Source organism: Tarenaya hassleriana, unplaced genomic scaffold, assembly GCF_000463585.1.
Source record: "Tarenaya hassleriana unplaced genomic scaffold, ASM46358v1 Cleome52, whole genome shotgun sequence".
Classification (NCBI taxonomy): Eukaryota; Viridiplantae; Streptophyta; class Magnoliopsida; order Brassicales; family Cleomaceae; genus Tarenaya; species Tarenaya hassleriana.
In genome coordinates, this window is record NW_010967884.1 from 358,148 (window position 1) to 381,713 (window position 23,566).

Below are 23,566 nucleotides of genomic sequence, written 5' to 3' on the forward strand. Positions count from 1 at the left end.
AACCAAAATGGTCTCTGTCAGGATTAGACCGGATTGATTTCAAGTCCAAATCGACCCAAATCTAAGCCCACTCAAACCGCACCAGAAGTGTTCAGGACTGGCCCAAACGAGGGCCCAAACCGGATCTTGGCCTCGGGAAAAATATATTTTTTTCTTTCGATTTTTAGGGTTTCAGACTTATTTATGTTTGGTGAATACCATCAAATCGTAGATTAGACCTTGAGAGCTTAGAGACACGTCCTAGAGAGTAAGAGAAATCGTTCTTTTAATATTCTAGTTTTTAGGATTCGATCTCAAATCTCTGAGCCATTAATTACTTCACAAATTCTAGCAGATCTCTGAATTGTTCGAGATGATTATAAACAAGATCTCTGAATTGTTCGAGATGATTATAAACAAGACCCGAATAGAGCTGTTACAAGGTTCTACTAAATTCGAGGGAAGTAATCAATTTCATCGGTGATACCAATGCCCGGGAGAGGAAGGCGATAGTTAGTTACCAATATCCGCATGGTTGTGGATGGATTCTCCTTTAATTTTTTAATTAACTTTTTAAAAACATTAAAATGATTTACAAAAAATATATATCAAAACACTGATTTTTATCCAAACAGAGCCGATCGATTCTTTTTGTTACCTTTTTTTTGTTTATGTTTAAAGTTGGGAAACCGAAACCGAAACCGAATAGTGAATGCTAGTGAAACATTTTCAGACCATAAGAGGCCAAAGCTTAAGTACTCTGAACAATAAATGAAACATGAACCAGTTTGATGACAGATAGAACCACTTAATTCTCCAAATGTTCAAAATCTCATTGTAACCCAACAAAAGCTGAGATACACATTGCCTGAGTCCTGCTAACAGAATGCAGATTCTTGAAGCCATGCCCACTAAGCCACAAGGGTGCTCGCTGTAGTAGACTCACTGCAAAATTTTTCAGAGACGAAAAATAAGAAAAAGGATCCAATGTGGATGGATGTGCATGCAACATGATCGTCAAGTAGTAAAACAGCCGGACTCCAATTCCGCAGATGCCAAGTTCAGTGTAATCAAGAAACTACTTACTATTTGAAACAGTAATACCAGATGACAGCTGAGTTAAGTGCTTACTATTTCCAGACAGGAGGAAGCTTCTTGGTCTTCTTGTAGTAGCGAGCCAGCCGGTGGATCCTGCTCTCTACCAGAATCAACCTGAACTTGGAGTCTTTGTCTTTCCTGTTCCTCTCAAGGTGCTTCCTGATAGCAACTGCTTTCTTGATCAGGTGGTACAGATCCTCAGGAATCTCTGGGGCAAGACCTTTTAAGAAGTACAATTAAACTCTTAGCTTCCAGTTTATTGACAACTAAAACAGATGACCCACGAAGAAATATCGATGTTCGAACGTACCATGGGCTTTAAGAATCCTCAAAATCTTGCTACCCGTAACACTCTTAACCTGCGGGATTCCATGGGAGTCACGGAGAATGACACCAATTTGAGATGGGGTCAGGCCCTTCTTCGCAAACTTGCAAATGGCATCATCCACCTGATGGAAACAGAAACAAAAAAATCAAATCATTAAACCCAGATTACTTACAACACTCACGGTGGGGAAATTAAAAATACAAGGGTAAAAAGGAACTCCAATATCAAAATGAAACATTTGTAATGCATATTGTCTCTTTATATGTGCATATTTCTCACCAAAGAGTTTATGGATTCATCCAAGATCGTCGTGATTTAGAAGTTATGACGGTACTCTTACAAAGTTAACGAACAAACCACCAATCGGGAATCTCATAACCATAATCCTAGACTGACAATTCACATCCTCGCCATCTCCAAAGTTCAAAAAGAATTTTCACAACAGCAATAGTGAAGTAGCTGATGATTGCTATCAGTGCCACAAGGCCGACCTCCAACCGATTAAACTAACCAAAGGAAATGTCGAGACAAAGTAACACCACCATAAACATTACAGTAATTCACACGATAGGCGATACCAATCTCTCCATCAAACAGACAGAACCACGTACGAAACAGAACACAAAGACAAACCTAATATTCCGAAATTCTTACATCCTGGGTAGAGGTTTTGAGCCAACTCGGCGGCGTCCGCTTGTACGGCAAGGCAGATGCCGAAATACCCTTTCTACAGAGCAAAACAAAAGAACAGATCAGCAGAGAGAGACAACACAAGCAATGCTCTCGTGGAAGCGGAACAAAAAACACTGACGAACCCTCTGCTGTGCATACGACCCATGGTGACGGTGTGCGGATTCCTGCGGCACTCGAGAGAGAAACGTAAACCCTGGTTTGATCCCAAATTAATGGCGAGGACTGCTAGGGTTTTCACAGTTTTAGATATTTGCAAATAAAGCCTCGCTTCTTTGATGCATTTCCAGTATGATCCCAGTAGTTACAGAGCCGAACGGGAGGACCCATAGTTTGAGCTCGGCCCAACTAACAAACAGTATTCTCTGGTATGGCTCCGGTCCGAACCTTCACATAAACCAAGATTTATATTTTCTTATGATTATTTTTTTTATTAAATCTTTTAATTTTTTTTAAAATTATATTTATTTGATTTTTATCTGTACTTTTTTGTTTTGTTTTTGGGTAAACTCTAATTGATTTAGTCTCCTTAGTTATATTAAATACTATTATTAACTAATTAATTAATTCTAAATATTGCACGAATTTCAAAAATATTTTATAATTTTAGTTTACTTTAAAAAAAATCAAATTGCATTTTTTTTAAAATATTGCAGTTATTATTATGACATTCTTTATTAGACATAGTATTTAACATTACCGCTGTAATATTTACGGCTGTTATTATTAACATTACCGCAGTTATTATAATTACTTTATAAGAGACTAGAGAGTATAAACATTTCCATTATTATTATGACATTCTTTTTCAATTTGGAACTCTACAGAGGCGTATAATTTTCACGACATTTAACAATTTACAGAAGCTACGGAAGCCATTCACGACAAGACATAAGAGCTGAAGGGTCACAACAAGTGATTCAGTTAGAACCGAACTCAGAGTTCCAAACTTCAAGCTCTTCCCATTTGCTTTTGCTCAAGCTTGGTCTGATTACTGTCATCGCCTTTCTGAAATCCTCATATCTTAGAGGTCTCACCTATTGCATAGACATATTCACAGTCACCATATTAAACATCTTAAGAACCGATATATCTAAATCCACAAATTTAGTGCCTAGGACTAATCTCGAAAGATTCCCCCGAGAGGTACAACACCTGATTTGCTTGGACGGTTAGAATATCTGCCCCAAGTTCACGGATCGGCATCATTGCAGCTTCTTCACACAAGGCTTGGAGATCACTTCCTGAGTATCCTGTGACATAAAAATGACAATTGATGCTATTAGTTCCACTTGGACTGGCCATGTCAGATGCTAATCTGTGTTGCTCAGAACGAATGTACAGTACAACATGCCTTCGGTTTCTCTGACCAGTCTCTCGAGGTCGCTACCTGAGAAAAGCTCGTGTCAGTCTATATATAAATTCAATATAATAAATCTGGTTCCAAGATTCAGGAGAAATGGTTACCGGATAATGAATTGGCTTGGCCCTTCAGTTTGGTTTGAAGGAGTAGCTTTCTAACACTTGAATCTGGCAAGGGTACATATATTCTCTTTACCTAACAAAAGAGAATTAAATCGGAGTAGGTAAGTAAGATAAGTCTAATCCTATACCGTTTATAATTTATTGTGCAAACAAAATCAATACCCAAAGATGATAAAGAGTGGACTAGTAAAAATCCTTACCAGTCTCCTAAGTACAGCATCATCCAACTCTTGAGGCTTGTTAGTAGCTCCTGCAAACACATAAAATTCAAGCAAGTTATAATAGAACAAGGACATTACATTAAAACCAGCAGACAAAACTATTAAATGCATAAACAGTTTCTTGGCAAAAGACAAAAGCTTGCAGCTACGAAATTGTACCCAACATAAACACCAAATAGTACACGGGATCCAGCGTTTACATTCAAATGGAGAAAATGAAGCATGGGAAAGATCATATTTCAAGCTGGGTCTAATGGTTCAAGCTGTTCTGAGAAGGCAGACATGGAGATGATGGTTCAAGGGGAGTAACGGAAGCTTACCAATGACAATCACCAAATCATCAGGATTTGAAGCCACTCCATCAAACTGTACAAGAAATTCTGATTTCAACCTTCTGCTTGCTTCGTTCTCATTAACCGATCTTGTAGACATGATACTATCTATCTAGTGACCCAGAAAAAACAAAACAGACATTCAAAACTTTAAGGCACAATGGGGTTATCAGTCTTCTATGACATTGATTTTGATGTAGAACAATAAAAAGGATGGGTATAATATTTTAAGAGTTCCAATAATTGTTTCTTGCCAAGGCATCTGGCTAAATGCATTTACATTATATAAATGCACTTTCATCCTTGCAAAATTATATGTCTAGAACGATACATATTTCCGTCAACATATAAACCAGGGAAGTGCAATGATGCCGTACTTCATCCATGAATATCACGGATGGCTGTCTGGAGACAGCAACCTGGAAGAGAGTTCGAACTAGCTTTTCAGCCTCACCAACCTGGATCAGTAAAGAGAAACCCATGAAAGTTTCTTAATTTAAGTGGAAAAGGGTCTAAGCCCAGCTTTCAAGGGAGCAATTCCGATTACAAAAGCGGGCAACATAGACCCAGAGTGGAGATGGATACACACCCATTTTGATGTCAGAGAAGATGCAGAGACATTGAAGAATGTTGCTTGTGACTCTGAAGCAACTGCCTTGGCAAGCATTGTTTTCCCATTGCCAGGTGGACCAAAGAGAAGTAGACCTAAGAATAATGAAACAATGCTGAGGGTGGGTTTGGAAAGACCAACACGAAAAAAAATCTCGAGAGTGAGTTTACCTCTTGCTGGTCTTCTGAGGCCAGTGAACAAATCTCTTCGTTTGGTAGGCAAAATAACCATCTCCATTAAAGCTTGTTTAGCTTTGTCAAGTCCAGCTGCAAATAATTCAGAAAAGTCACTATATAGCATCGAGTCTAAGGTTAGCATGTAAAGAAATGTCGAGTTTGTCATAGTCAGAATGAGACCCACCAACATCTTCCCACTTCACAGATGGACTTCTATCCACTATTGTTGTATTTATCATTTCTACTAACTTATCGTCATAGCCATTCCCGGATTCTCGCACAGGTTTTAGGCTCCCAGTAGTGTCTTTCTGATTCCTTGCCGCTACATTGCTTCCACTGGGATGTGGAGCCTTTTCTGATGATCGTCTTCCATACTTTGATGCTGTATAGGATACTGAAGCTGAATGAGCAGATGCTATGGTGCTCTGCAAATTCAAAGAACAGGGAGAGAATTGCAGAGGTGGAGAAAAGCCAAAAGTAGAAAAGTAATGAGTTCTAACTGCAATACCAACACAAAAACATACATAATCCAGCACAAAACATGTTGATTGCATCCCGGAACAAGTCATTGATCGCGTAAGACAAAAAGTTTTGTGCTCAATGCTTACGGATGCTACATTAACAATTAAACTTCATAAAGGAACAGACGTAAAAAGACCCACGTTTTCTACGCTTTGGCAAGGCAAGATTGTACCTTGTTCACAGATGTGCCAACACCTGTAGAAAGTATGCCATTGATGCAAAAACAAAAGCAAGACAAAACATCAGCAATATCACACAATATGCCATAGAAGATTACTGTTTGAACAAGAGAAAATTGAAATCAAATGATCACCTGCTCGCTTGCCCAGAGCTTGCAACCTCTCCGAAACCTGATTCTGCCATTTGGAAATTTTCTGCCGGTACGATCTCACCTTCTCTTTCTCGCTACCACAAGTCACAACCAATCAAAATTCCCGAATATCAAGACAAAAATCTTTTTAAAAAAAGAATTAAACAGAACGTTCGGTACCTAGAACTGACATACGAAGGGGCAGGCGTTGAACCGGCCTCGATCAGGATCCTCTGAGCGTTTCTGTAATGGAGAATCGCGTCGTCGTGCAAACCCCACTCTTCAGCCCTAACACCCTTGGCGATCTCCTCTTTCGCCAAATCGAAGTAGCCCTTGAGCTTATAAGCAGTTCGTTCGTTAGAAACCGGAGCTCCTTCAACAACAACACCGTCCATGGATCCCGAACTCGAGACGGCTGGGCCCTGCTTAGGTTCGTAGGGATTGCCGTCTTCTCTAAAAATTGAGCTGAAGGAATCTATTATACCTCTGAGGAAACTCATCACAGAGGCTAACAAAAAGCGGAGAAATCGATCGGGTTTTCATAGAACACCCAAAACTATAAAGAATTAGCAAATGTGAAATTTACCCTAGTAAACAGTAAAAACGCGTTTCCGAAACGCACGTGTGAGAGTTAGAAAAAAAACGAACAGATCATAATTCATATTACCAACGGACGCAAAAACAAATTATATTACACAATCGTTACTGGTCATCTTTATCAGGCAACTCGCCAATTTTCTAAACAAATTCCTCGGTATATTTTGATTTAATTATTTATTTATAGCTATTCACAATATTTACTCATAAATTTAATCTCGTAAAAATATATATTAATTCTTACCAATTATATCTTATATTATTATGGTTAATTTAATTGAAATTTTTTTACATAAATTAATTTTGTAATTTTTTTTTAACTCTACCGAATTCGTTCTTATCTATCTGATCCTAAATTTCGATAAAAAAAAAAGAGGGGTTTTGTGGTAAAAAAATATCAAGCAAAACTAAAACCAATACAATAAATTCAAATAACATAACCGTGCTTTATTTACGATACATTATATCAGAAATTGGGTATAGTGAAAAATAGAAAACAGGACACACTATATCAGAACGCGGGTGTAATGAAAAATAGAAAACAATATAGGACGTCATCCGAATGCGACACGCCATATTAACGTCCGGATATAGTGCTAAATAGGTAAAGGTTTCCATATCTTGGACATGTATTTTATAATGTTAAGACATTAATATGGGATTTTACCTTTAAAATATAATAAGTTATGTGAGCAACATCTGATGCAGTGAACTAAATGGATGTAATAAAATGAACATATGTATGTCTTTCCGAGGTTACCTATCACACAAAAAATCAAAAGAAAATGAATGACTCGTATGTTCCATCCCAAAAAAAAAGGAAAAAAACTCAAATTGGGCCAAAAAAAAAATATAGCAAAATAAAATAAAACAATGGTATAGGCTTCAAGCTGGGCGTAGGCCTGTGATGATGCTGCTTCAACCTGATTTATCTCTGGAAGGCTGGGAGTCAAATATAATTTTACACCTCGCCAAGACAAGACAAAAGCACACGTCCAAAACCTGACTTCCAAGCGCAGGGCATCTGATTTTAGGTTCTACGGATGGTACTGCAACTTCGGAGTTTCAACGGCACAATGACACGTGGATTGCTAAGATTTTATCGAGGGGCTGACCCCTTATCCTTCCCAGCCAAGCTTCAGCATCTGATCCACCACCTTCAAGCTTAACTGGGAAAAACAATTTATGCAGAGAGATCAATGAGTTAGGGTAGCTGAGTGGTTCTTTCTTGTAAATTTTTGGATTTATAAGTTAGGAAGTGTCTCCTTTCTTGTGCTCTACAATCTCTGATCCCTTGACTCCAGAACAAATATGGGGTTAAGATCACAAACTCATTAACAAGGACTTTCTACAACCAGCGAATCGAAGAAATTATAAGTGATTCTCTAACCTTCGTAAATGCAGAGTTTTTACTGCCCTACTAACATACCAAACAGTAGCAACTATGTAAAAAGTTAACTAAAAGAGCTCAAATGAGAACAAGTGTGAAAAAACTTACAGCTGGATCAGTGAAGATTATCAACTGTTTATCTGCAGTGGCAACTAAAAGATTAGTGTTGTCGGTGTTCAAAGTCATTGTGGTTATATCCTGTCCTTGGGCCAACTTCAGCACATGGAATACCTATAAAAACAAGAGACATCAACAAGAATTTCAAAGCATTTGATACAAAAACCAGAAAGAAAGACTCGGAAAAAAAAATCATACCTGGAGTGTGTATAGGTTGAGGAAGCAAATTGAAGGAGATGAGATATCCAGTCTACCAATCTCCTCGGTTTGATTTAATGAATCTTCACTTGCTGGTATCTTTGGACTCAAAGCCATGCTATTATCACTTCTCGAAACATCATCACTGGAAGTCGAGTTAATCCCAATCAAGGCATTTTGGCCGTCCATAGATATTTCCATGCAACTGATGCTACAAGAGAAAGGGAGATTGGCTTTGGCAATCAGAATCCCGTTGATGGAGAAAGCGCTAATAGAATTCTCCGATCTGTTCCAGGCCATTATAACCCCCTCGGATGAAATGCACAGAGCATGTGCCTCCACTCCACCTAACCGTCTGATCAGCCGCCCTTTTCTTACGGAATGCAATAGAATATCTGAGGATTCCGAGGACGAAACAACAACTCCTTGATCTGAACTAACACAACAACAAAGTATTTCTCTTCGATGGCCACGAAGTACTTGTATTGGTCCTTCGATTCGACATTTTTTCCTGCTGCCTGTGGCGAAGGATGACATTCCTGAGCCAGTTGACTGCTCAGACATGCTTGTCCCAGAAGTGGGGCCCTTGTGAATTCTCCACAGCAACACAGTTGTGTCCCGTGAGCCTGTCACAAGGAAACTATGATCCGGGGACAGAGCCAGACAAGTTACAGGGGCGCAGTGCCCGAAAGCAGTTTCCAATGTTTTAGCTCCATCAGATGAGATCAGCTTGACACTGTTATCAGCATGCCCACCTGATAAAAATGTATGAGTTAGCGATAAATGATAAAAGGAATTATCAGCAAACTTCTTCGCGAAAAAGATATCTTATAATTGCTACCTGAGATAATTTCTCCATCACTAGTAATTGCAACGATCGCTGAACTTCTAATCCCTGATGAAGCAAATGCTTGTGCCTGAGGGAATTGCCAATCATCAGGACCAGAACTGACTGGACCCTTGAACATGCGTATTAAAGTTCCACCAGTTGAGGTTGTTGTTGCTTTTCCATGATGAAAGAGGAAAGGAGTACCCTGGCCATCAGGGGTGTTTGGCTGCCACTTGTGCTGTGCCACATGTGCTGCTGGGACGTTCATGTCAACAATCACGACCGTGTCTGAAGATGCATGTATGGCTGAGGCAGGTAAGTTGCAGCGTTCGGGTGAAGGAACAGCATATGGCTTGATCTCTTTTGGATTCCGAAAGATGGTCTGACAAGAATTAAAAGCATTTTGTCAATTTCAAATGGCTAAATTTCAGCGCCACACCAGATAAGCACTAATAGTATTTGTATATTTATCTCCTACATCTGTGAGGACAATGCACTAGATTAAATAATGATGTTTTCCTATATCCACTAGTATCATGCATATAACCGCTATCGGTTGTGGTGAATGAAAATAAAACCCGGTCCAAAACCTTTTTTTCATAAACCCTGTTATATGGCCAACGAAGGAATTGACATCCGCATTACCTGCATATGAAGAACATCTTTCAGCGGAATTCGTTTCATGTGAGGGACAGTCAAGAGCTGGGACGGTGTTTGTCCAAAATAAGCAATCTGGTCTTGTGTAGCACGTTGTTGTACCTTCAACAAATGTTCATTGGCAAGTTAACGGAAACTGATTCATGCCAAAACCAGGGGCAACCACAACTGCACAACAAAATTAACTTACCGGGTCTGTGATCTTATCAATATCAACGGTCCCCTCATATGTAATGTAGAAGAAAACATTGTTTGCCAGTATAGCTTCCTTGCCACGTTGCTTATACCTAGATGAATAAGTTCATGAAAAAAGAAAAGCTCAGAAGTCCTTTAACTATCTTAGTAAAGAAAATTTTGTCTAGACAGTTTTTGTTGACACTCAGCAAAAGGGAAAAAACCAGATTATGGGGAAAGTGTGTTGACTGACTATGAGTTAAGAAGAAAGACCTACCCAAATATGAGATCGACCCACTCATGCAAATGTGCAGACACATGTTCGCTCTCAAGGGCCATTCGTTGCTTGTGTACAAAATCAACTGGGTTTTTGGCCCAAGGAGGAAGTTTCACACCATCTAATGCATTAAAACCATGTCAGAAAGGGAAAGGTTCCGTTTTATATTGGCACACAAATTAATCCTCTCGGACAACAAAGAGAAACATGAGCATACCAAGCTTTTCTCCCAGTTGTGTAATACCAAAGTCGATCGAGTTATCGTTGGTCAGCATCTCAGGAAGGTAAAACAACTCCGGAACCTGTTTCACAAAATGTGGTGGCCTGAATCCAGCTAGGCTCCTAAATTCCAGACAAACGGCAGATAAAGACCACCATATGATACTTTTGGGGGAAAACAATACATACCAACTCCTTCACATCACTCATTTCCTCAAGAACACTATTCCAAGTGGCTGCAATGTCTGAAAACATGCGGTCTGCATGATCAAATTTTCCACCTTGCAGTTGAATAGAAAGGGTTGTAAAAGGCTCAACTCTAGTCAGATAGTACAACACCTGTGCACAAGGAAAATAATGATAAAGCATCTGCTGTGGCCTTCATAAAACTGCAAACTCGACCCAGTTCTTTTTTTAACAGAAAAAAGTGAAACAAAATCTTAAAAGGGAAAAAAATGAGGAGACAATAAAATTACAGCAGATATTATAGAGAAGAGAACCTACAGCTCCAGCACTTGAGTAATGGGAACCATAATGGAATTTGGGGATGATTGGATCGTCAAAGCTAGAATATCGCTCCTGAAATTTCTTTAGACGCTCTGGGTTCAAAGCACCAATAGGCTGCTCAAATACAGATCCGCATTACAACAAGCTTTTTCTCAGGTTGGTAGATCACCACACAAAAGGTTAGTAACAAAAGGGGAGCAAACTACAAAGAAAACTACCTTGGATAGATCTCTGTAGGTCGATGGATTTGAAAGATCGATACTTTCAGAACTGTAGTCAGATATGATCCACGGGAAAACAGGATACTGCCGAGGATCACAAAATCTACCAAGGTCAGCCAAAAGCATACGATATTAAGAGGGTTCAGAAGAGAAAGAATACGATCAGGTGCATAAAGTCCACCTGAGTAATGTCATTATAACTACGCCCAGCTAGCGTATTGAGCTGCATTAAGTACTCGAAATTGCTGATCTGTGAAAAGGGTGCAGCAAAGCAGATGTGGTTAGCTCTCTGTTATAGTTATGCCCAGGAAAGGATAAGATAAAATATTTCATGATGAGATGAGTACGAATCCTTGGTACCTCCCATCTAGCCCAGCGCTCCATTAACTGAGTTCTTTTTAAAAGCTGTTCCGGCCTCTAAAAAGGAAAGGATTCAATTAAGATTTGCAGCATATAAAGGAAAGTCCTCTCAGTTTAGCTTGATTTACCAAGCCTACAATCAAGAATGATGGACCAAGGGCATTTCAAAAGCTAAACAATACATGCTAACAAGGGAAATACTTACTTGGGTTGCTAGGTAAATATTATTCAGATGAGGAGGCCTTGCTTGAACGATAGCTCGATATGCATTTCTTCGTCCCTCAGTATTCTGTGGTTGTCATCAAGAAATTTCAACAAAAAAAGAATTATAGCTACAGCAGGCAGATATTTCCAAGATAAAAACAAAAAATATCTCATAACCTAGGAAGTGTTTATCTTTAGATACCCCGAAATCAAAGAAGAAGTTTGATCGGTCGATCATAAAGAGCTCCAGAGCACTCTTCCTCAGGAGATATCTGTGAAGGAGATGAACAAACATAGATAAATAGATCCTCAATCACCGTGACAAATCATATGAGAAACACAACTCATAAGGAAGGAGGAAAACATAACAAAAAAAAAAAAGAAAAATTCAGTTGCGACTAGAAAAAAATGTCTGGCTGGTGGAGAAGCTTGGAAAAAAAATGACAACATTCTGCTCAAGCAACGCAGAGCAGTTGACTGCCAATCAGCTTGTACATTAAAGAATTCAATGCCACAAAATTCTTCCTAAATTCATTTGTACATGAAAAGTTTCATAGCGTGGTTGGAGAAACTGAAATGTCCTAAATAATTAGCTAAATATGTTACATTAAAATTTAATAAAACAGAAGATAATCAGAACAAAATAAGCTTGACAGAAGATGTTGATGATGATAATACTTTACCTTCGGCTATAAATCTGATGCACAGAAGACATCAGCCAACTGCGATCCTTTTCTCGGTCTCCTGCTTCAGAAGAACTATCTGATTTACCAGTCAAACTTTGGCTTTCTCTGTCGGCGATAAAATTTATTCGCCCTGTTGTGATCTGAAAAAGGCAAAAAAATTACAATCAGCAACCACAAATTCACACAAGAAAAGGAATATTGATAATCTATGAGCCATTTCCACTCTGCATATCGACAGGCTACAATTTTAGATTGCAATGGTATCTACAAAAGTCGGGATGGCGATTATCTCTATTTTTCCCTAGGTCATCAATGGGATATATGTAGATGTCACAAAAAGATCAACTTAGCCAAACGTACCTGAAACGTTCCTTTCACAACTTGTAGAGGTCGGACCATAGATGAAGGAAGCTCAAGAAGAATCCTTTCATCATGTTCACTTGGAACAAATCCTGGTGCTACTGCCGAAGAATCTCGGACCATATCTTGTGCACTCAAAGGTTGAGGAACACTAGTTTCAGTTGACATTCTCACTGCATGATCATGAGATCCAGACATCCTCTGTTCATTTTCTCGACCATGTTTTCCATAATTGTCTTTGCTATCAAGATGATCACTCTCTCCTTGTTCATCTTCTTCATACACCACTTCCATTGATATTGCTTCCGCAGAAAGAACAGGGGCATTCGATGGAGAACCTAAACCATCTTGACTCTTTTTCATCTCTGTCTGATCATCGTAGTTTGCTGCTGCCCCGAGATGATCAGTTCCAGAATAGTTCCTGCTTAAACACTGTCTCATCCTTGCAGAACTTTCCATAGAGTCCAGCTTCCAGAAAACCTGCATATTTCACGGCACTACATTGGTGTGAAAAATTGACTAAATCCAAAATTTAACAAAACACATTATACTGTAACGTACGTATTCAGGACAGCAAAAATGATCTCCAAAAGGCCCAACAAAGCATCTCATTTCAACCAAATAATGAACGAGTTTGCGCCAACCACGAATTCCATTGCATAGTCGATGCCTCACTATGATATCATCTTGTATACGCCTGTCAATCTGGCAAGGAAGTTGTATCAACACCAATTGTATTTAGAATGCAACACTCTAGAAGACCATAAAGTGTAACATAGGCAGAAAGCAAACCTCTAATCTCTGCATGTTACGTGCTAAAGCAAAGCTTGCTACTAGTACGGCAATAAATTTGTAGGACAAAGCATTAAAATCCTTTCCATAGACTGATTTTGTGTCCACTGGTTGAAGACATTCCATCCAGGCTACGCCCATGGCATCAGAAATATTCCATCTCTGCAAACGCTCCATATCACTGGCATTCCTTCGTTGTGCAGATGTGGCCATTGCAACAGCACTGAGACCTCTTCCTGAACCTATCTTTGCATTCCGTTCAAGATCACGTGCCGCCGCCAAGGCTGCCGCTTTTGCTGCAGCCTTGTCTCTTGGCCGAGCTGGTGTGCTATCGGTTGGAACGTCCAATGGTTTCTGAAAGCTTGAAAAGGTATGAAGTCTCGCGGTCTTACGCTCAAGCAATGACGAGTCTCGCCTAAGATGTGAAGGTGCTGGAGGAGCTGGGGCTTCCCAACCAGCTGCCCCTGCGGCTATCATGGCCAGTGCCAATGCAGCAGGTGGCGATGCAAAAGCAGCAGCCCACTCCGGAGTGATCATAGAAAGAGCAGCCTAAAAAGGAAAAGAAAATAAAAAGAATGGATTGCTCAAAACAATTACTCAAGCAGCAAAGATATTGAAGCTAACATAAACCTTTAAGGCAAAAAGTTTTGCCGCAATGTCAGGCCAATCAGAGCAAAACAACTAATGTGGCAACTAAAGGGAGTGTCATCAATTTTCTGCAACCTCCACGGGAAGTGTGTCAGCAGCCAAGGCACGATCATCAACAACGAGGGGATTGAAACCATCAGAAGTGGCAAGTTCATGAATGCCAGCCAAAAGTGGTCTCCATCTCCGAAGGACTGCAACAAAGGGTGGCAAAATAGCCTCAAGGTACTGCTTACGGAGTGGTCTCCTATCCCTGCTCACAGCATGCCATACCTGCAACGTACGTCTGCTGTAATCAGGAATTGAAAATAAAATGAAAGAAATGAGACTAGCATTCGCAGAAATAAAGGGAAGATGTCCACTTTCCAATTGGTTATCCAAAACAAGCATGGAAATATGAGGCCAAAACATAACTGAGCAAGACAAAATGATTTAGGCGAGAACTAACCTCGGAATAAAGAACACATGCAGCAACCAACACTCTCTGCCGCTTTGAATCAGAAATTGGCATGTTTAGGAGAGGAGAGAGCACACTGAAAAACATAAACACTCAAATTTAGTTCTCTAGGTAACTGCAGAATTAAAGTGAACAAACATGAAAAGGCAGGCTAGAAAACCAAACTCCTAAATGATGCCAATAATGTCATGCTTTCTAATGCTGGGAAAAATCTAATCTTAAATTTACAGTTTTACACAGCATAATGGTCATCATCGTGACTGACCCACAATCAGTTTTTGTGTACAATTGAACCAACAGGACTATACTGGATGATGGATCTGCTCCATAGTCCCTAGTAACAGCATGCAGGAATTCTGATGGAAAGTATATGCAGGTGGATTATCTAAAATGCAAAGCCATGTTGGGGGAAGATAAAAGATGTCATTTAGTTTACCTCCACAATAAAGCTGATCGTGATTGCCGCACTGACATATGAGAACTGTTATCTAATGAGACTATGTTTCCTGAGGGACGATGCAATCCACCAGAGAAACCATCTTCAGAACTTAAATTTCTCATCAATGTACTATTTTCACCATAGTCGTCTTCCCTCATAGACAAGAGCACCATACGGAGCATGCATAAGAAAGGTTGGTCACTATCCAGTAACTGGTAGAGAGCCGTCATTCCTCCCATCCCTGTACCTGATCCTCCACCTATTCCTAGGCCCCCACCAAGACCAGACTCATCTAGCAGCAAAGCTTGAAGCATGGATACGGATTTTTTAACCAAAGGAAGTTCAATCCAGTTTCCGTTAGCATCTTTTTCTAAAGTGGATTTCCAGGAGTCCCAACCACTGCCACCACCACCAAAACAAGTAGATTTAGAAGGGAGGCCAACACCATACCACAATCGACTCCTATACTTCCATCCCTCAGCCAAATCTATGGCACAGCTGCCATAAGAAACAAAAGCACATGAAACTGATTCATAAGGCTCAGCTGCAGCTGCAGCTGTTAGACGCTCCATTATTGCCGCAGATATCTGTCCACTTGCATCAGCCATTGAAGCAAGCACCTAACAAAAACCAAATTAAGGTGAGTTTCCTGAAGACAGAAAGCGTGATCTACTGCAGAATAAACACAATTAATAACAAATTGTATTTTCAGCCAAACTTTAACACTTAGCCTACAGCCAACATCTGCTATCCAATGTACAAAACATGTGCATTTATAAATTATCAGAAAATTAAAGTTTATCAGCATGATTCATGAAAATCACCCTGTCATTGCGAGAGAAATGGAAGCTAAATCTAGCAAGTACCAATTCACAAAAATTAGATGTTTCAGAATATGACGCACGTACATCTAAAGGGACTCCCCCTGAATTACTAGAGACTGAAACACGACTACTGGAAATCTCTGATAATTCCCCAATTGGTGCCAGCGTATTTGGACGGCTGTTCAGAGGAGAGACAAGAGAAAGAGGTGATGGAGAAGCATCAACAGCATGCGATGCACAAGCCTGTTTGCTTTGTAATCGCAGATGATCTTCGACAAGCATCAAAATCACTATTGCATTTTCCACCAGAAACACAGAAAGCTGAGCAGCATTTTCTGCTCCTGCCTTTGCCTCCTTTGGAGCTAAACCCTCTGCTGCAACACCAGCAGCAGCTGCAGCAATAACTTGAGTCTGCAGGGGTAAAATATTATATAAGATTAAGAATGATATGCTGGTTGTCACCAGGTATTAGCACTAGGAGGGTGAAACATATGGTGCAACTAGTTACTATTTAGTAATAACTCAAAAAAAGGTTCACAGAATTATTTTCTGATCACTAAACTCAATTTTGAATGTTTAACTACGACTATGTAAGTGTAAATCGAACTTCACATTTCCTCTATAAAGGATTGAAATATCCATAAAATAACTCCAATGACAAAAGGTCTTTAAGGGGAAGGGGGCTGACAAGACATGGAAGACATTAAGGCATCTCCCATTGGTTCTCCCTGACATACTACACGATAAAACAACAAACAATAAGGACAGGAGTTACCTGAGCCTGCAGCTCTCTGGCAGCAAAGTCTAGCAATCCACCCAGAAGCCTTCTTTTGAAGATTGGTAATGACTCCTCACGCCTTTGAAAAAATAAGAGCTTAAATAGTGTTTAAATTATAAAAAGACGCTTTACTGGACTCTGACAGACTTCTCAAAGTATGTTGAAAGAGAGACTATAGTACAAAAAAATAGGCAAGAGAAATATCTCCAGCCAAAAAGAGATGACCAAATAACCGGCTGAAACATAATAGAACTTGGGAAAAGGCTTTTTTCAACAAGAAAAGTGTGAAAAAATGGTGCAGTAGTACAAGGAAGTACCTAATTCGTTGCTCTCCAGTGCTAGATCCACCAACAATAGATAGCCACTCTGCACAATGAATTGTAGCCTCAATATCCTGAAAAAGGAATGGAATGCAAGAGTAAAATATATGAAAACAATATTCAGGAAAAGGTTAAGTGGAACTTCTCCAGTAAACATTTCAAAACAAACAAACATACCTTCCAACCATCCTTCTGGCGCATTGAATGCTCCAACATTATGGTTAAGAAGTTGTGGATGAGATCTTCCACCTCCGCAGAACCACCCGAAGCAGACTGCTTCCCTGCATCCTTCTGTGCGTACACATGATAGTAGCAAATTCGGTCAGAGCTACAACAGATATGGACCAGAATTAACCAGCCAAAAGTGTCAAGTTCACTTCTGAAAACTAGCAAGGGAAACAACCTAATTGGCCCAGCAATATTACAACAACTCATGGAAGAAAAACAATAGAAGTTTGAATTGCACCTCATAGTTCGAAATAAGGATTTCCAAGATCCATTCAGGCCACTCCTCCATTGTTGTCAGACTATTCCTATTTTCCGGATGACTACAAGCCAAAAATAGAAGATCCTGATATAGAAAGAGACATTTCAGAGAATGATATCAAATGCAGAGGGCACTGAACAAGTGAAAACTTTTAAAAGGTCACCGCAAAATAAAGTTGCAGATAGATGACCAAAGATTCATTCAGCTCTCATGATAACTGTCCGGTAAAACAAATTCCTCAAAAGGTGTTTAATAGGTTAACAAAAATAGTAACCAAAGTTAAGACAATCTGAAGCACCTTTAAAGGGACATTTCGGGGCACTCTCTGTTTCTTTATTTGTAAATACGTGGACTGGCAGAAGACATATTCAACCATGACATAAATACCTGAAGTGCTCGGCTTTGCAAAGCCCTACATGCAAATGGAAGAGACCTTAAGAGGACTAGCAGGAGTTGAGCATGTTCAAAACGATGACCTGAATCGTAAAAGTTCAGGCCATCCTCAGTTGACGAAGCATTAATCTGCAAAAGAAAACTAGGGTTTTTCACTAAGATTATAATTTAATACTAAACTCTGAAGCAGACTGTAGCACCAAAAAACAAAAAATCTCACAATCAATTGCTGACTTTTGAAAATGTACCATAATAAATATAGTATCAAATTATGAATAGATCAAGGACAACCCCATGGGAAGCTCCTTTCCAAAAAAACGTTTTCCATTAAGTTGTGTCCCTTAGTAATAAGGTAAAAAAAATGTAAGAGCTCTGCAACACCACACCAATATTTTCTAGATACAGAAAATAGCATATGCTCTCCCTTCTTGTCATCAAATTTATAACAAATTGAATGGTGGCAATCAGAAAAGATTTGCTCAAATATCTGACTTTAGAACAGTTCGTTCACAAACAAATTAAGCAGAAACAATAATAAAGAACACTGCATACCGTGGCCCCAAGCAAAGTTGTGTACACATTGTCAGTCATTAGCCGGTTTGGAGCTGCTTGAAACGCTCTCTGCAGAGCAAATAGAAGCAATGCGACTTTATCATCAAACATTGTACCACCATTTTCGTTGAGTCCGCTGCCCAGGAGGTTATTCGGCACATCAGAACGAACACCTGAGTCAAATGTCAGGTGCCCATTTGATATTAATGCACCAATCAATCTGATGATCCCGACCACAATTCCATCGCTATTGTCAACATTGTACACACTATTTCTTGTGTTATCTGCATTTATCGAAAGACTTATACCACCGTTTTCAGAAACGGGTGATGCTCTCCCAGTATTTATGGAATCGGAGATGGAAAATGAGCCACTGTCATGAACAGAATGCTCGTATCCATGCTTGTTTTCTTGTTGAACTGCGTCTGCTTCCTTTAAAGATCCTACGTTATCACCCTGATCACAATTGTCATCAGGAGCAGGAAGACCAGAGTCACTCTCTATGTCTAATAGGTCTGAATCCATCTGCTTTAACAACCCAGGCCCATTGGACTGACTCTGTTCACTTTGGTCAGGTGGTAAGTCTGGGGCACTCTTACCCAGAGATTCTAGAATATCGTAATCACCAGTTTTAGTTTCTCTCTGCAGAAGAACAAGAAATGTTTCTATTCCACCGGATGATATAAATGCCGCTGCGAATGTCTTAGCTCTAGCAGCATTTGGCTGCACAACCAGCCTATACATCAGATGCAATACCCTTGCAACCTAAAGAAAGACAATGATGGAACAATTTCAGTACGAAAATACTACATATTACAGAAAAGAAAGGCTGCTGGATGACACATATGTAACGATTAATATAACAATTACCATGGTTTTCCACTACCAAATACAACTGCAATCTGTAAAATCATCCTCTCACACTCAATACTGCTAAAGTTGCGAAGATGGTTTCTTTAAGTTAAAGTGTAATAGTGACATCAAATTTGCTAAAAGGCAACAAAGATGCTATGCCTTGACTATATAGCCAGAACATTGCAAAGAAAGGATGGGTTGGTTTTTCTACATGCAATAAGCATAGACGGAGAGAACCACAACTGAACATTAAAAAGAGCAAATTCTCATCCAAGACAACCGAAGATGGATAAGAAAGATGTTTTAGATGGTGAAGTAAAACCTTATCAATGGACAATTACAAATAGTTGTCCGACGACCAGAAGCAAATATGTGTTAAGAAAATATAGAACGGGACTACGCTACCTGATTTGGCTGTGGGCAGTCAGTTATGAAGCCAAGTAATCGACCGACATCAACGGCAGCCAATGAAGGAGATGCCGCACCCATTAGTAGTTCAATAATCACCAAAAGTTCATCAACCAAGGAATTAACTTCCCCCATTTGACGTGTATCTTCATCAAGAGAAAATGTGTTCACAGAGTCCCTTTCACGAACCATCCAGTAACATCTTCGACATCCATCTAGAAGCATCTGCATTGCATTGGCATTCCTCATGGCTGACGCTTCAGTGAATACCATATCTGCAAGGGTTGACAAAAGCTTTTTCTGGAGCCTATAATTGCACAAACTCCATATCTTCAGATCTAACAGCAGCGTACTAAAGAGCTGCACTTTAAGAGCATGATTGATCTCCTGAGATTGGCAAAGTAAAACAATGGCAGCAACTAGTTCCTCATCTCCTACTCCACCTTGATTCCGATCAAGAGATGCAAGTGACTGTAGAAGATAACTGAGAATTCTGGCCAGAATCTCAGGCCCACGGTTGCGATACAATTCTTCATTGTTCCCGGGATGTTGAATAGCAACAGAGAGAATTCGGAATATAGGTGCAGCAAGAGCAGCTGTAGCCGAAGACAATGGAAGACTTCCTGGTAATGGTTCAAGGCTATCTTTATGCACATTGCTAACAGTCAGAGGCAGTAAAGACATGGGTCCTCCATAACCTAGTGCCCAGAGGGACTCCATCAGCTTCATTCTCGTAGCAACATGGACTTGTCCAAGAACCTCAGCTGGCCGTCTTAGAATGCCTTAACAAAGAAAAAGGGGGAATTTGCAAAGTAAGGGTAAAGCAAACAACAAACCAGTTCAACATACAGACAGAAAGGGGGCTTATGATTTCCTTAACTCCTAAGACAGGTACATAACAACAACATAAAATAAGAATGAAGTTAGTACAAGACAGTTTGTATATTATGCATGAGAGAAACTGCAAAAGACAGAAGGCATTCATGAAGGAGGGAAAAGGAGGTCGTTGAACGAGAGAACAGATGAACGAAACTAAAAAATGAACCAAGTGAGAATCTAACAGGTACTAGCCTTTCTATCGAAGTGAGTCATTTATCATAAAAAGATTTGATCATGGAACAAGAAAATAGCAGGGAGAATAAATATAGACACCTGTTGCTCCAGAAGGTGAAGCATCTGGACAAAACCGTCCATTAAGCAGACAGGGGTGGTAAAGCAGATGGATGTATCCTCCAATCTCTGCATCCAAAAGACTGCTTTCCTCTGCTCTGCTACGGATGTGGTCATTTGTGGCTAACCAAGGAATGCCTGCCCCATTACCAAAACAAGGCAAAACATCCCCACCTCTATACGCCAACCGTGCCATTTTTTCAGGACCAATCGATTCCTTAAATATATAAACTGGTCCCATCTCAGCAAATAAAGGACATTGACGACGACGACGTTGTAGACCAGCCATCGTAGGAGGAGGGTTGGTTCCAATGCAGCAGAATGAAAGCGGCTTGGATATACGAGGAAATTCAAAAGGACGAGTTTCATACAAGGACCCATCAATATACAGCCTGAGTTCACTCTCTGCTTTCCCTAAAAGTCCCTGCTTGCAGGTATGCTCCAGGCCAATAAAATACCAACACTGCGGCTTAAATGCATGAGTAAAATGCAGAGACGCCTTTCTTCCTTTCCCACTACCACTCTCAACCACCAAAAACTGTGCATGGAAATATGCTTCTATTCCCTGATTATCAGCAGACAAAAAGCTGAATAAACGTGGCATGTGAGCAGTACCCTCACCGGCAAGCGCACTTGCAGCCGCTGCAGCTGACATTGCAGATGATTTCCCTGACTTGGCCGCTGCAGCTGCAGCAATTGCAGCTGCGGCAGTTGCAGCATTTAATGTGTCAGCAAAAGATTCAATATAGATCCACGTTGCAAAAGCATAGCCATTGGTAAAGGGCCAACGACTTTCACCAGGACCAAGCAAGCCAGAGCTTTCACCATCAAACTCAAATGTGCATGCCGGTCCCCTTGACTCCTTTCCACTCATTGCCTTCTCCAAAGCATGCATCAGAGGACTTGACCACACCGTTGTAAGAGTTTGTTTAATAATTTGAAGCCATTTATGCAAATCACAGACACTAATAGAGTGCCCAGCTAAATGTTGAATGCAGTGAAACAAAGCGGCTGCTTTCCATTTTGTATTGACATCCCTGGATACTATATCCTCAACCGCTCGCAAAAGAACTCCCAGCAACCCTGCCAACGAGCACATAGCTCTGTTTCTCGTGCAAGAACGTAAGATAGCTAGTAATCCTTGCACCATGCGGGTCCTAGGAGACATAAAATTGACACTGTCACCTAAGCAAGGAAGCCAAGGAATAAGCTGACCGGCAACAATGGCAGCACGAGAATTTAACATCACACTGGGAGGGTTGCTATCTTCATCCTCTTCGAAACTCTCAACTCCACCCATTGTCGCAAGAAGTGAATCAATAACTAAGAAAGCAATTGTCTCTGGATCCTCTCCAGAGCCAAAACTCTCCATACCGTTTACAATATTCTTTAGTTTTTCTAAGCTTTCAGGCTTCCCCATGATGGCTGAATCCACTAGATGCAATAATTCTGGAGAAACATTTGGCATTGCAGCTTTTGGTCTAGGCCTCTGAGGGGAATGAACTGGGGAATATCCAGATTCAGGGTGGTGAAAGGAATCCAGAGTATTTGATGAGTGAGACTGCTTCATGGAATAAGATATCTCTCTTTCTAGCCCAGCGCTTGAAAACCGATCACTTTGCTCATTATCCTTAGGGCCAGAACCATATTGCACCTCCTGTGTCTTCGATGAAAGCTTCCCTTCAGTGCCACCAAATGAAGACCTCCCATATTCAGAGAAGGAAGCTCTTCCGGACTCTGTAAGGTCGTCCTGTGGTTCAGTTGCAGCCTTATCTTGATCTCCCAAAGAGACCTGTTCAAAATGGTCATCCTTGAGGACAGCATCAAACGAACTGATCCCTTGTGACGCTGTGGCAATCTGTCCTACCCCAGAATTGTCATCCCGAACAGAACCAGAATTCTCCTGATCAAACGCTTCTATCCTATTCCCTACAGAACTAGGTAATTCGGCCACATCAGAATGTCTATCAGAAGCTTCTGTGAGCTTCTTTTCTTCATCTTCTTCCATGTTATTAACGCAAGGAGAACCTACGGAACAGTCATTCACAGCTTTCTCTCACCCACCACCTGATAAACAAACCAGAAATCAAGAATAAGTTTAGTCCAAGAGAACATTCGGACCCCTTGGTAGAAAAAACTGCGTTGACAACTAAAGCAGAGAAGGGAAAAAGATGGGCTTGGACAAAGAAATCATATGTTCACTCGGATCTACTAATAGTGACACATTAGAAATGAAACTATTTGCATAGAAATAACCGGAACATGCATTGTCCAGTTTACGATTTGTACGCCCAGGCACAAGAAACCTTCAGCAAAACATTGAATATGAGATCTCTGCCCTAGACCTATGCAGATCTTAACGAAGATCGGCCAGAAAGCTGCCAGATTTCCTACAAATACACACATTACCACGTATATGCACGGAAAATATTACAAGTCGATTTAGAAAACAAAAAGGGAAGAAAACCAAGAGACCAATGCCGAAAGAGAGTAAACACGGATCGGACCAGCAAAACGATCCATACAATTCCATAGCAATTGAGACGACTCACCAATCTGGTTGGATCGCCTTTCGGCCGCAGCCGCAAGCACCTAGGTGAATCGGAGAAGTGAGACAAGCAAAGACGAACGAGAGAGAGAGAGAGAGAGAGAGAGCGAGCGAGAGAGAGAGAGAGAAGACAATCGGAGAAATACCAGAGAAAGAAGGCGACTTGGGCGCGCACGAGAGGGAGAGCGACGGTGGATTTGCCGATTTGGTGATTTAGCAATTAACGCCCCGGGAAATAAAAATTACGAGCTTCTGAATTTTGGGCCTTTTCCTCTGCTCTGTACTGTGTCCATTCAAACAAAAAAAAAACAACTAGAGGAGTGGTTGAATTGAAATCTTGTCGTTCCCATA

At 40.3% G+C, this 23,566-nt stretch overlaps 3 protein-coding genes across 5 annotated transcripts; all 3 read right to left on the bottom strand.

Annotated features, from left to right (window-relative positions):
• Positions 1-685: 685 nt before the first annotated feature.
• On the bottom strand, positions 686-2,331 carry LOC104827615 (40S ribosomal protein S13-2-like). The gene is made up of 5 exons (XM_010560812.1): positions 2,221-2,331; positions 2,060-2,132; positions 1,388-1,526; positions 1,111-1,297; positions 686-924 (listed from the first exon to the last, which is right to left on the bottom strand). Exons 1-5 carry the CDS (start codon positions 2,241-2,243, stop codon positions 891-893), a joined length of 456 nt encoding a protein of 151 aa, XP_010559114.1. The 5' UTR covers positions 2,244-2,331; the 3' UTR covers positions 686-890.
• Positions 2,332-2,865: 534 nt separating this feature from the next.
• Positions 2,866-6,293, bottom strand: LOC104827616 (spastin). Of its 2 annotated transcripts, none has more exons than XM_010560814.2 (13): positions 5,932-6,293; positions 5,755-5,846; positions 5,614-5,636; positions 5,104-5,344; positions 4,914-5,009; positions 4,723-4,838; positions 4,511-4,591; positions 4,122-4,167; positions 3,781-3,830; positions 3,563-3,653; positions 3,450-3,485; positions 3,251-3,348; positions 2,866-3,132 (listed from the first exon to the last, which is right to left on the bottom strand). In XM_010560814.2, the coding sequence occupies exons 1-13, from the start codon at positions 6,249-6,251 to the stop codon at positions 3,016-3,018; spliced, it is 1,407 nt and encodes a 468-aa protein (XP_010559116.1). In that variant the 5' UTR covers positions 6,252-6,293; the 3' UTR covers positions 2,866-3,015. The 2 variants fall into 2 exon arrangements, with proteins under 2 accessions (XP_010559116.1, XP_010559115.1); XM_010560813.2 differs by having other exon boundaries at positions 4,122-4,245.
• Positions 6,294-7,018: 725 nt separating this feature from the next.
• Positions 7,019-23,483, bottom strand: LOC104827617 (BEACH domain-containing protein C2-like). Of its 2 annotated transcripts, XM_010560815.2 has the most exons (33): positions 23,362-23,483; positions 23,220-23,259; positions 20,650-22,734; positions 19,495-20,279; positions 18,235-18,999; positions 17,677-17,811; positions 17,269-17,373; positions 16,980-17,093; positions 16,800-16,876; positions 16,480-16,561; positions 15,789-16,115; positions 14,878-15,500; positions 14,433-14,517; positions 14,063-14,257; positions 13,340-13,888; positions 13,109-13,252; positions 12,548-13,027; positions 12,185-12,327; positions 11,704-11,773; positions 11,503-11,586; positions 11,298-11,354; positions 11,119-11,187; positions 10,935-11,021; positions 10,714-10,830; positions 10,399-10,548; positions 10,208-10,292; positions 9,991-10,111; positions 9,730-9,826; positions 9,528-9,641; positions 8,895-9,264; positions 8,054-8,808; positions 7,847-7,969; positions 7,019-7,517 (listed from the first exon to the last, which is right to left on the bottom strand). In XM_010560815.2, exons 3-33 carry the CDS (start codon positions 22,673-22,675, stop codon positions 7,467-7,469), a joined length of 8,985 nt encoding a protein of 2,994 aa, XP_010559117.1. In that variant the 5' UTR covers positions 22,676-22,734; positions 23,220-23,259; positions 23,362-23,483; the 3' UTR covers positions 7,019-7,466. The 2 variants fall into 2 exon arrangements, with proteins under 2 accessions (XP_010559117.1, XP_010559118.1); XM_010560816.2 differs by lacking the exon at positions 23,220-23,259.
• Positions 23,484-23,566: the final 83 nt, after the last annotated feature.

Excerpts from the sequence above, each read along its gene's own strand:
- LOC104827615 (XM_010560812.1), bottom strand. The coding sequence starts at position 2,243 with ATGGGTCGTATGCACAGCAGAGG. Across the intron at positions 1,527-2,059 it reads TCAAAACCTCTACCCAGGAT|GTGGATGATGCCATTTGCAA; the intron begins GTAAGAATTTCG and ends TGTTTCCATCAG. Across the intron at positions 1,298-1,387 it reads GAGGATTCTTAAAGCCCATG|GTCTTGCCCCAGAGATTCCT; the intron begins GTACGTTCGAAC and ends ACTTCTTAAAAG.
- LOC104827616 (XM_010560813.2), bottom strand. The coding sequence starts at position 6,251 with ATGAGTTTCCTCAGAGGTATAATAGATTCCTTCAGCTCAATTTTTAGA. Across the intron at positions 3,654-3,780 it reads ATGCTGTACTTAGGAGACTG|GTAAAGAGAATATATGTACC; the intron begins GTAAGGATTTTT and ends CTCTTTTGTTAG. Across the intron at positions 3,486-3,562 it reads CCAAGCCAATTCATTATCCG|GTAGCGACCTCGAGAGACTG; the intron begins GTAACCATTTCT and ends AGCTTTTCTCAG.
- LOC104827617 (XM_010560816.2), bottom strand. The coding sequence starts at position 22,675 with ATGGAAGAAGATGAAGAAAAGAAGCTCACAGAAGCTTCTGATAGACAT. Across the intron at positions 17,094-17,268 it reads TCCTTATTTCGAACTATGAG|AAGGATGCAGGGAAGCAGTC; the intron begins GTGCAATTCAAA and ends GTGTACGCACAG. Across the intron at positions 16,877-16,979 it reads GCCAGAAGGATGGTTGGAAG|GATATTGAGGCTACAATTCA; the intron begins GTATGTTTGTTT and ends TTCCTTTTTCAG.